Raw genomic sequence first — 13,077 nt, 5'->3', positions numbered from 1 at the left:
CATATCATACATGAATCAGGATTAAACTCAGTGGAAGAAAGTGTGAAAAATGTAGGCAAGAACAGCAACAATTTAAGATATGCAGCTGACACCATACTACTAGCAGAAAATAGAAAGACTTGGAATGATTACTGAAGCAAGTCAAGGAAGAAAGTGCAAATGATCACAGATGATTTACATAACTTTTAAGTAGCCAGTGAGCACTGAAATAGTTCCAAGATTTTTCATACTTGGCTCAATCATTAATCAGAATGGAGACTGCAATCAAGAAATCAGAAGAAGACTAGGACCTGGAAGGGCAACTATGAAGAAATTAAACAGAATCCTGAAGTTTAAAGTTATACTAAGGATAGTTTATGCAATTGTGTTTCCCATTTCTATTTATAGTTGTGAAAGCTGAACAGTGAAGAAAGCTGATAAGAAGAAAAAACCCAACTCATTTGGGATATGGTGTTGGTGGAGAGTTCTACAGATACCTTGGACTGCCAAAAAGACAAATAAATAGGTCCCAGAGCAAATCAAGCCTCAACTCTCCTTAGAAACCAAGATGACTAAACTGAGACTGTCATACTTCAGACATATCATGAGGAAAAAACCAGTAATGCTCAGCAAGGTAGAATGCAGCAGAAAAAGAGGATGACCACATTCCAAATGGATAGACTCATTCAAGGAAGCCACGGCTCTGAGTTTGTAAGACCTGAGGGCTGTTGAGAATAGGGTGCCTTGGAGGTCTCTCATTCCTAGGGTCACCATAGGTCAAAGTCAAATTGATGGCAGTTAACAGCAACAAAGATACAGTAATAGGCAGACATGCTCCAGCATGTCTTCCTTCATGAAGAGAGAGAGAGAGAGAGATCACAAATGGCAGAGAGAGAAACAAAACGGGGCTAGTCAGCTCTGAGGTAGTTCTTTCATTACAACAAAGAGCAGAGTAACCCTGGCTGAACAAGATGATGGAATTTGCCCACAATTCTTTGGGATAGATGGCCCGGGGAAGCAGGCAAGCAGGAAAAGAAAGGCCAAGTTCATAATCTCTCTCTGTCTAAACCATTTTATCCCTAGTGGACAAGGGAATAGCAAGAACAGGTGCTCTTGGTCATCTTCCAAAAGATGTTGCCGTGATTTCTTCCTGAAGATTGCATGAAAATACACCTCCATTCATCTCATCTCCCTTAGAACCACCTTCCATCCAGAAATACTTCTGTTTTTATTAGTGTCCCTTTCATAATGGCATTAAGAAGTGGTGGAATGGCCTTGGGAGTATAGAGAACATGTTTTGAAAAAATTAGCAAAAGTCTGAAATGGGGGTGTTGGTAGCCCTCAGGGGTGCCTGGGGGTGCAAATCAGCCCATTTTTTAAGCCACAGCTTGTAAAACAAAACCACTATCTAGATTCTACAAATACATATTTCTGATGTGGGTATGTGAAAAGTTTTTTTCCTGAAAAGTGGCTTTGAAATAACTAAAGTAAAATAAATCTGTAAAGTGCAGATCTACATCCAGATCCATTCAAGAACATGCTGGCTTCAGTAGAAGAGGGCCTACAACCTATCACTGTAGTTCTTAGCTATGTGTGTACATTGTCTACCATCTATCCCAAGCATTATTTCTGGGAAGGGGGTGAGTGGGATTTACATTAATCTTGCCTGCTTAGTTTTCAGTGTCAATTTGTGGTGTTTAGCTTTTAAATATTTGTTATTGTTGTTACCTGCCCTCAAATCAACCCTGACTCGTGGTGACCCTGTTGATGAGACATCTTCAAGACCCCCTGTCCTCCACTGCTTTTCTTAGGTTCTGTAAATTCAGGCCCGTGACCTCCTTAATTGAGTCTATCCATATGGCATGTGGTCTTCCTCTCTTTCTTCTATCTTCTACTTTCCCTAGCATTATTGTATTTTCTAGTGATTCATACCTCCTAAAACATGGCCAAAGTAGGATCCAAAGGAGGATCAAACTCAGTTTGATCCTCCTGGCTTCCAGGGAGAGTTCAGGCTTGATCCATTTGTTTGTCCTTTTGGCCTTACACAGTATCCTCAGCACTCTTCTCCAGCACTGCATATCAAATGTGCTGATTCTCTTCTAATCCACTTTCTTAACTGTTCAGCTCTCACATTCATACATGGTGATAGGGAATACAATGGCTTGGACAATTCAGTTTTCAGTTGTTCAGTGGGCCCTTGAAATCCACTCAGGTTTAGTTCCAGGACCCCAGTGGATACCAGAATCTGTGAATGCTCAAGTTCCATTAAATACGTAGTAAAGTGGAATAGTAAAATGATGTCCCTGTATATAAAATGGCAAAATCAAGGTTTGCCTTTTGGAATTCATATATATTTTTACCATTTTCAAGCCATAGATGTTTGAATCCATGGATAAAGAATCTGGATATGGAGGGCCAACAGTACATCTTTACACATTTCGATCTTCTCTTGTTCTTTCATGGCTGCCCTACCCATTCCTGGTCATTTCTTATTTCTTGAGTGCAGTCTCCATTCTGATCAATATTTGATACAAGATATAGGAAATCTTTTCAATTTCCTCATTGTCTTTTTTGAAATTTATGCAGACCCTCTGTGGTCATTATTTTTGTTTTCTTTTTGTTCAGGAATCACCCTGCCTTTACACTTTCTTCTTTGACCTTCCTTAGTAGTTGTTTCATGTTAGCTATGTTTTCCACTAGTAGTATGGTGTCATCCTCATATCTTAGATTGTTCCTTCCATATATCTTCACTCATCTTTCTTCTGAGTCTAAACCTGCTCTTCATATGATATTTTCTGTGTACAAGTTGGACAAGTAGGATGATACTATGCAGCCTTGCTTGCCCCCTCCCCTGCCAATTGGGAACCATTCTGTTTATCTATATTCTGTTTTAACAGTAGCCTCTGGATCTGAATACCATTGGCATTCTACATTTGTGGCTTTGACTTTTTTGGATTTGATTATTTGTTCTCTCTAGGAATCTCTAGGTCCTCCAGCACAACTCTGCCAGATGCTGACCATAGAGTTGTGCTGGGGAATCCAGACTTTCCTAGGGAAAACACTTCTCTAGGTCCTTTGTAGGTCCTCCAGCATGATTCTATGGTCAAACTACAGTAGATGTTGACCATACACCTGCACTGGATGACCTAGAGATTCCTAGGGAGGTGTTCTCTTAGGTAAAAAGAATAGTGGTTTTTTATTTGTCGTTTTTCCACATTCATGAAGTCTTGCACCCCTAATCCCAGTTAATGTGAAGGGATCACTGTACATATTTCTTTTCAGTGGTGGCACTCCCATGTCTTTAAGAGCAACCCATAGCTTTTCATGTTCTAGGTTGTCAAGGGCTTTGCTATAATCAATAAAGCAAATGCTAATTTTTAAAAAATATTTTTTTCTGGAATTCCCTGAATTAGTATGTTTGCAATGTGGCCCCTAGTACATCTTCCTTTTCTGAACCCCATACAAGTTCTTTCTCCTTATATGTTTGGATTCTATATTGTCTTTAGAGCCATACAAGGCTTGGGTCCAAGTTACTTGCGGGAATACATCTCCCTATACAATCCGCCCCGCACTCTTAGAACAAGTGGGAAGAATTTGTTGGAGATACTATCATCCAAACATGTTTCGACTTCCCTGAAGGCATTTAGTATAGCTGCCCCCAGACTTTGGAATGGACTCTCAGAGGAGACCCGCCTTATTACATCTCTAGAAATCTTTAAAAAGGCGGTAAAGACAGAACTCTTTCACCGTGCTTATCCTCCTGACCTCCTATGAAGATCATTAGTATGGAACGAGACCAGCTGACCCCTTGATTGATGGATGCTACTGTTTTTAGATTCTGATGTTTTTTATGTTTTTATGTTTTTATTTTATTGTGGTTTTAATGCTGTTGTAATTTTAACTTTGTGATTTTAACCTTGTTGTGATCCCACTTCAATCCATGGAGAGAAGTGGGAAGATAGAAATAAAAATTATTATTATTATTGTCTAATTTTGAGCATAATTTTGCTTGCATAGGAAATTAATGATATGGTCCTATTGTTGGTGCAGTCTTGTGTGTCTCCTTTTGTTGTGGGTAAGGATGTATATTGAGTTTTTCCAGTCTGTTGACCACCACTTTGTTTCCCATATTTGTTGGCATGTTAGCACTTGAGTTGATTCTGTCTGTCTGTGTGGATTAGTAGCAGTTCAGTTGGAATATCATCTGTTCCTGGTGATTTATTCTTTCAAATTTCTTTCTCTTAGTGCAGCTTCGACCTCACTTTCTTGAATCTGGGGTTCATCTTCATATCATTCTTGATTCCATATGTCTTTCATTTTTTTTCATTATTTTATAAAGCTCTTATTTGTATTGCAACCATCATCTTTTTATTTCTTCTTGGTCTTGTGATACTTTCCTCATTTTATCACAGAGCTGTGATGGTGAACCTATAACATGTGTGCTAGAGATGGGACATGATGACATTTCTCCTGGCATGTGATGGGGAGAGGAGGAGGAACAGGCACACACCTGTTTCTCCTCCTTCCCGATCCTGCCCAGCCTCCAGTGACCTCTTCAGAGGCAGCTGAAGGCCAGGGATGGTGTGGGGGCAAGAGGAGGAAGAGGTGTGCACCTGTTCTTCCTCCTTCCAGACTCTCCCTGGCTCCCAGTTGCCTCTCTGGAGGCAGCTGAAGGCTGGGGATGGAGCAGGAGGGGAAGAGGAAGAGGTGTGCACCTGTCCCTCCTTTTTCTAGACAGGTGGGGATGGTAAGAGCCTTGAAAAGGTTTTCTGAATATTGTGACAAATTTCACCTACTGATAAACTTTGAGAAATCCAAAATACTGGTATTTTCTAAGAGATTTGTACCAAGAACGTGGAAGATTGTTAATCAAACAATTGAGCAGGTCAAAAAGTATGTTTACCTTGGTGTCCTTTTTCATTTTAACAGGCAATGGAGTATACAGAGAGATAAAGTAATACAAACAGGGAAAAGATCGTTGGCGGCTATACAATCTTTTTATTATAAAAAAGGCAACCAGAATATTCTAGCAGCCTTAAAAATTTACAAAGTCAAATTAAGATCGCAATTACTTTACAGCATATTCACCTGGATTCCAGCCTTTAATAAGAAGATTGAACGTTTGCAGACACATTTTTTCAGGAGACTATTATCTGTACCGCCATGTGTACACACCATCTGACTCTCTATGCGGAACTGGGATTGAATGCTCTTGAAACTGAAGCCTGGTTGATGACTTATAGGTTTTGGTTTAAGATATATTTCTGGCCTAATAGATCCAGTCTTTTATGGTTCCTACTATCTGACGTTTACTATGCTAGATGGGCTAAATTTTATGAAAGTAAAGTAATTTCGATAGGTTTACATGTTGAGCCTCTCCTTTTACTTACCAAAAAGGAGTGTCTTGAATCTATTAGGGTCTGCCTTGCAGAGAGAGAATATTAACTGACATATCCCACTCCTCCCAGAGTGTGTTCTCCAGCGATGCTTGCTATCCCCCCCCCCCTTGCAGGGTAGGATACCAGACTATTTTCAAACCCTTTCACTGCAGGTGTCGAGGAAGGCCTTTTTGTTTGCAAGACTGAATGTACACCCCTCAAATGTGACCAGGGCAGATATCTGCAGACCCCATTTTTGAATTGTATATGTCACTGTGATCAAGCTCCAGACGTTCTTCATCACATTGTATTGCTTTGTCCATTGTATATAAATGTCAAGAAGGTTATTGGAAATGAATATCTCTTTGAATGGGTTATCAGTGGAATACCTATTGGAAGATCGGAAGCCACACACTATCAGGTTAATGACTAATTTTCTGGTGGAGGCAACAAGATTATGGTTTAAATTTTACTAATGATCCAGAAGTTTTATTGTAAATGCATGTTGTTTTTCTATGCCTAATAAAGGTTGACTGACTGACTGACTCTTTCTAGACCCTTCATGGCCTCTAATTGCCTCTTTGGAGGCAGCTGAAGGGAGGAGACAGTGTGGGGGGAGGAGGAGGGAGAGGCATGCACCTTTTCCTCCTCCTTCCATACCCTCCCGGGCCTCCAGTTGCCTCTTTGCAGGCATCCGGAGACCAGGAATGGCACAGGGGGAGGGGGAGGAAGAAGCACATAATTCTTCCTCCTCGTTCCAGATCCCCACTGCCTTCAACTGGCTCTCTGCATGGGGTGAGGAGGAGTTCCGTCTTTGCCCCTCCCCCGGGAAGGCCTCGAAGAACAGGGGAGAGAAGTCCCGCCCTGGAAGTCTTGCCCCAAGAGGGCAGAAGTCCTGCCTCTGCATCAGCTAACACCCGGTGCCAAAAGACCTTTTAATTTGGACACTCAGCCCCTAAAAGGTTCACCATCACTGTCATAGAGCATCCCCGTTCCCAGTTTGAACTTCCCTTTGAATTCCTGGATCTTGTAGAAGAGATATCTATTTTTCCTTTTTTTGTTGTCTTCTATTTCTTTGCATTGGTTATTATAGTAGTTCTCTTTATCTTTACACACTACTCATTGGACAGTTGCATTCATGGTTTGGGTTTTGTTCCTATCTGCTCTTCTTTCCTATACTGCCTGAAGCATTTCTTCTGTTATCCATTGTATCTTGCTTAAGAATATAAGAAGTGCCTTGTACTGCAGTGCTGAAAATTCTGAGAGGGTGCCAAGTGTGTATGCCTGTTTAGTAACTGTCCGTTCTTTTGTGTCAGTGTAGCAGCAGAGGTCTTCCTGGCATTCCCCACCCACCCCGAAACACTTGCCTGTGCCAACATAGTATATATTGCTGATTACAACAGCATGGGATTCTTCTTTAAATTTACAAACTTCCATAGATAGAAACCTTTTCCTTCCATCAAATGCAACTCCCACCAGTGAGGCAGAACATCAGATCAAAGCTCTGTGAAGTGGACTAAGCCTTAGGCCTCGTGCAAATAGCTAAGGAGGTGGCCGAGCTATGTCTCAGTGTGTCACTTGAGAATATAGGTGAGGTTTCTAATGATGGTGACACTAGCTCATGTCAAACATTCTGTGGAGAATGCTGGAAGTAAGACTGTGCTAGTTTCTTAGTTGCTAGAGTTTTTCTAGTTTTCCCAGTGTGAAGAGTTGCTTTATGTAAGGTAAAAGATCACAGTCTGCCTTATAATGTAATTAAGTTGTGGGAGCACCATCTGTTGACTGAAATGGTGCAGGTAATATAAAGAGGCTGGCAGTTTGAGAGAGGAGAGGGAAAGAGAAAATGGCCTAGGAATTATTCTGCAAGCTGCATATTATATACCAGTGAAACAGTAGACTGAACTGTTGGCAGAATTTTAACCTGAGAAAGAGGGGAGGGGAAAATAAGGTAAACATTAATCCTCCAAGTAGCAAACTTAATGAATTTGTGCTAACCATCACGTCAGTAAAACCCAGACAAGTGAAAAATATGCATATTCTTATTTTTATTTTATTACTATTAATTTTAAAAACAAAGACTCCCCAAACTTGTTTACATTTGCAAAGCTGTCTTGTAGAGTGGAACAATAGAAAGCAATATAATGTACATATGACCCCCAACCTCATCAAGTTTTCATGTTTGTAATAATGTGAGAGTGAGGTTTAAGTTCCTTTGTTAAATTCTGAAAACATCCCAAGCACTGCCCCCACTTCATTTTCTACAGCCAGTGTGTCAGGAAGAAGAGGCTGACTTCCCACAGTCCTTCAGCTTAGTCTTTTTAATGTGCAGAATACATTTATTCATAGCAAATAGCTCTTAAAGTGACTCTGTGCTTTATAGATTATGCATTTTTAAAAAGCAATCTCAATACTGGCAAGGAAACAGTTTGACTTTCTAAAGATTGTTGGTGTGGTATAACCATCTGAGCTGATGGATCAGATCTGTCATGTCAGCAGAAGGAGGCTATAAGGCTGTGTAAGGTCTATGTGGCCTTTAGTTAAGTGTAAGCATCTACTGTGCTCCCTTCCCATTTCCTTTTTGTCCCATTTCTATTCAGCCAGGAGACAGGCACTATCTTTTTCAATGGTGCAGTGGCAGATCTTTAAAGTTGAAGACTGTCCCTACAGTAAAACCTCAGGGAAGATCCATTGTCATCCAAGAGGGGCTGCCCTTTTGTCCTGGGTTTTTCAAAATTACTTCAAAGAACTGCTCCATCATAAATCACAAATCTGGAAAAAATGAAGAAACCACAGACTGTGAAATCTCAATCCTATTTATAGTACTGCAATCCTATAAATAGTTCCCTGGGAATCTATGCCATTTGAGTCAACACAATCTTTGATTTTGATTGTAGGTCTAAACATACACCGAACTTAAAGAGAAGCTAATTAGCTGAAATACAACCTTTTGATTTTAATTAAAATTGCAAGAAGTGTCAGCACTTAAATGCTTGAAAGCTCTTTTATCACCATATTCAGTTACCAGAAGGGAGGGGGAGGGGGGTCATAAACTGCCCTGTTACTCTGGAATAAAAAGTCTCTAGAGCTCTTCTCCCCTCCCTCCATACATGTACCATCCTCTTCCAGTGCAGAATGCCCCTTTCTATAAGCCTGAGAGCCTGTGATATGTTGCACTCTACAGATTTATTTTTTTCTTTCAGATTTTGAATTCTAGTCCAGCATGTTGCATTTAGGTTGTCTTTTGTCTTTCCTCAAAATTGAATTTTTTATCTACGTTTCAATTAAGGAATTGTACTAGCCCATTTTTGAGGGGGGTCAGTTTAGGGAAGTTCATGGCAGTAGAATTTGAGAATCCTTTGTCTAGGTAAAACTGTTATATCTGAGTTCAGACTGCTGCTGAGCTATGAACCTATTACATAACCTTGGACAAGTCTGGTATTGATCTTCTTGTTCTGTAAAGTGCAAATAGTGCCTCCTTTCTAAGCACATGCCAAGGTTTCGATCAATAACCACTGCCTGTCTGGTAGTGGTGCTCCACAGTGCAGTCTGAACAGGCCACTAGAGGAGCAGAGGATTGATATGTGAATGGATGTTACACCAAGGGAACTGATTGATGGTGAAATTTTAGGCACATCTTCTCAAAAGCAAGCCACTTTTGGTTCAATAGGGTTTACACCCTATGGAGTGTGCATAGAGTTGTCTACACTGATGGTATTGATTCTGTTCCTCTGTGCTGCCTTTTGGTCTGAGACCTTTTATCCTTTCCAGCTATTTGTTTTCTGCATGGGATAATGCAGCTAAAGTAGAGCATTCCTTCCCACAAGGGATGAACACATAGATATTCATTCCCATTTCTGTTGAAGTGAGGCTAGAGCCTCATTCCAAAGCAGTAATTCTCTAGATGTCCTGGAGTTTTCACACAGAATGGTATGACATCATAGATACAGGGACGTAGCTAGGATTTTAGGAGGGGGGGGGGTGTCCAGACTAAGTGCCACCATTATAATGGTGCTTGAGTGCAGCAGCGCAGCAGCACACACCATTCATTTTTCTAATGGAAGGGGGGGTCCGGACGCCAAGAATCCCACCCTTGGCTACGTCCCTGATAGATATCTTTAAGCTGTGACATAATAGCTTTCTTTAAATATCTGAAAGGATGTCATGTAGAAAGTGGAGTGAGCTTGATTTCTGCTGCACTAGAGACTAGAACATGAACCAATGGATTCAAATTAGAAGAAAAGAGCTTCCATCTAAATATTAGCAAGGACTGCTCTTACCACATACTACATATTCTAGTCATGTAAGCCACCTTGATTGCTGCAGCAGAAAGGCGGGGTATAAGAATATGGTTTATTTTATTTATTATTTATTTACTACAAATGCTGTTTCACCCTGGAATAGATTTCTTTGGAGGTCTTTAAACAGAGCTTAGATGGGCATTTTTAGGAGTGTATTCCAACATGGCAAGTGGTGGGACTAGATGGGCTTGTGCTTCCTTCCAACTCTAGGATGATATGACTCTAGCACTCACTAAAAATGTTGAAAATATTCAGGCTGGATTTACCCCAAAGGCTTGATCTCCTTGCTTCTGCAGCTGGAAATGCCACTACAACAACACCGCTAAGGGCTAAAACAATATTGTGGATAATGAATGGGAGGTCTTTGCTCTGCCATGAACCTCATTTGGTGGCTTTGGCCCAGTCTCTCAGTTTGGATTGCTGTGAAGACAGAATAGAATAATTTCTACAACCTGAGCTTTTTGGAGGAGGACAGTACAAATGTGATTGAAAGGGGGGGGGGGGGACTGAGAGGAAACAGCAGTCTTTCCATGTATCCTGAAAGTGACTGTACTAGGTGTGAGATCATGATAAGTATATTTTACAGAGTGTTAGTAATGAACAGTGGCATCATGGGTGTGAGGTTTTTGAACTGCACCACACAGGAGAAGTGACACCTGGTGAGGCCATCCTCCCACTGCAGTGGAGGGGTGAGTGTGCCCCTTGTGGCTTTGTCACCAGCCCAGTTCACTCCCCAGCGAGGGAGTTGTGATAGTGGCAATAGCAGCAGGTGAGCAAGGCAGTGGGAGGAGAGATCAAGCAAGCTTTGGCTGCCCTTCCCCTTGGCAGCCCCCCCCCCCACATTGGGTGTCACCAAGCCTGGTGATGCCACTGATAATAAAGTTGGCTTATGCTGCCCAGTCTTGGCTCTTGTTATCTGCTTTGTGTCTTCTTCCTCTACAGGCAACTTTGTAAAGAATTTACTGATCTCTTGGCCCAGGACAGGACACCCATTGGCAATAGCAGGCCTAGCCACATTTTGGAACCAGGGATCCAGAGCTGCTTGACTCACTTCAGCCTCATCACCCATGGCTTTGGGTCCCCAGCCATATGCGCTGCCCTGACTGCTCTCCAGAACTATCTGACGGAAGCTCTGAAAGGCATGGACAAGATGTTCTTGAACAACAACTCTGCTAACAGGCACACTTCTGGAGAAGGACCAGGTAGTAAAACTGGAGACAAGGAAGAGAAGCACAGAAAATGAAACAAAATGAAGCTAATGAAATTAGGGGAAAAAATTAAAAGGAAAAAAAAAAGCAGAGAGAAAGAGAGAGAGAAACATTTTTAGAAACATTTTAATTTTAGCTTTAAAATATTGGATTGGGCTTTGGAAGAATTATACTAGGTAGGTTACACCCAAAATATTTTTTTTTAAGGAACTAAAGGTGAGAGGCGCACAATGGAGCAGAAACAGTGGCTTGGTGGCTTTTACAGAGGAACTTTTCAAGACAACTTCCAGGAATTTCCACTTCTATCCTTCTACAATCTTTTTTATGGGGAGGGGATGGGGAAATGAAAATAATAATAATAATAATAATAATAATAGATGTAAAAGCAATCAATAACTTATTGGAAGAATCATTTTGATAATGTTGATATGTTGACTGAATCCATAGTCGGTTTCTGTATTACTGTGTTGTTGTTTGGTTTTTGGTTTTTTTTTAAGTGTCTCTATCTAAAGTAGAAAAAGCAAAAACCTTCTAAGGGATGGATTTATTTTACATTGGGGTGGTCAGAGCAAACTTTCATGCTTTAAATTCTGCCCAACCGTAGCTCCTTATTTTGTGTGACATCTTGCCATTGCCTCTCTGTGTTATCAGAATAGTTAGGCTTTACTAATAGTCTATGGCCTACAGACTTGTTAAGAGTGAGGGGAAAGGGGAGAAACAGACTTATTCTCTGGTTTTGTCTAGATTAGGAGCTGTTAGGAAGGAAAACAAGCTACTACACATACAGTTAACAAGCTCAGGCTCCAAAGAAGTAAAACTATACCTACTTTGAACCCTCAGTGTGAGATATTTGTCTAAACTGACAGTTCACTACAAACTAGACATTTAGCATATCTAATCACAAAATTCTGAGACTGCAACTTGCAATTGTCACTGACAGTAAGAGCTTTTATGAGATCCAGGGAAATATTGGGATGGACATAATATAATGGAATATTGGCTTGTACACAGTCATGCCTAAAATAGACATACTGAAATGAGCTGAACTTAAATCAGATGGCTAACTTAATTCCCATTGAGTTCAAGCATATGCTCTAAACACTACTACTGTACATCTGGATCAACAGGATTGATAATAAGGCTGTTGTCTAACATATGAGCCCTTAACCTGCGGTACAATGTCTGTCTTTTTCATATATTTGAAAAATGTTAGACTGGTAAACAATAACTATGAAAATTAAGGGGAGGAGAATCTCCTGCTTGTGGGTAGTTCTTTTAAAAATGACTTTTAAAATTTAGGCATGTTACAGACTGCCAAAATAAAGCTGCTTCGGGTCTCTTTGGAGGTATGCTATTTAAATGATGCATGGGTCCTAAGAGTCCGGAGGTCGTGCCAAAGCCACACTCCATTCCTAAGCACTGGAGTGCAGCTTTGGTGCAGCTTCCGGATTCTTAGGATGCATACATCATTTAAACAGCATACCTCCAAAGAGACCCGAAGCAGCTTTATTTTGGCAGTCTGTAACAGGCCATAGATAAAACATTTTTATGTACATGCCTTCTGTAGAGGAGAAATGTTATATCAGAAACGGCCCTGGGATTGAAATTAGTATGATCTTGCCACCCTGGCATTTTGACAATTCCTTCTGGATGCAGAACTTCTAAGGTGTTCATGGAGCTCTCTCATCTATAAGAGTTTTCTTTGTATCACAATAAACCCTATGTTTTACTTGAGGTGGTACCTCGGAGTGTGCTGAGAAATGTGCACACATAGGTGCATCACTGAAATAAACAGGAGAACCCCTATATGCAGAGAGCTCCATGTATGTCAATGGGGTTCTGAGACTGGGGATAATGTGCTGAGAGAGAGAGATGCTAGACTGCTGATTCTTACTCTGATTGCCGACTCCTCAACTATATCAGTCTTCTTCAAAAATATCTCAGATCTCACACTCATCTTTTTTCAAAGAATTGTTAGTTACAAGAATGTCTTGATAAGTATGCAATTTCCTTCTTAGGAGTATGTACCCTTTTTATTTTATTTTTTTGGTTTCCCAAAGCTTTGCCCGCTTGGCTTATGAACTTCTTCAAAGAGGACTAGAACTCCCTACACATTTCATCAGGTACAGAGATGAAAATCCACAGTTCTGACATTTTTCCTTTTCAAGTCAAAACCAGCTGTTTTGTAATTCTGCAGGTGTACTTCTTTAAAGA

At 40.7% G+C, this 13,077-nt stretch overlaps 1 protein-coding gene across 1 annotated transcript in view; it reads left to right on the top strand.

The window, feature by feature from the left end:
* Positions 1 to 12,197, top strand: part of TFAP2B (transcription factor AP-2 beta) — a 78,019-nt gene extending 65,822 nt beyond the window's left edge. Inside the window, exon 8 of the mRNA XM_042445174.1 lies at positions 10,598 to 12,197. Coding sequence (XP_042301108.1) covers positions 10,598 to 10,898 — 301 coding nt within the window. The 3' untranslated portion in view covers positions 10,899 to 12,197. The remainder of the gene's footprint in view (positions 1 to 10,597) is intronic.
* Positions 12,198 to 13,077: the final 880 nt, after the last annotated feature.

Source organism: Sceloporus undulatus, chromosome 1 (genome assembly GCF_019175285.1).
Source record: "Sceloporus undulatus isolate JIND9_A2432 ecotype Alabama chromosome 1, SceUnd_v1.1, whole genome shotgun sequence".
In the NCBI taxonomy this organism is placed as follows: domain Eukaryota; kingdom Metazoa; phylum Chordata; class Lepidosauria; order Squamata; family Phrynosomatidae; genus Sceloporus; species Sceloporus undulatus.
The sequence above is the reverse complement of the archived record's forward strand: the minus strand, read 5'-3'. Positions and strand labels throughout refer to the sequence as shown.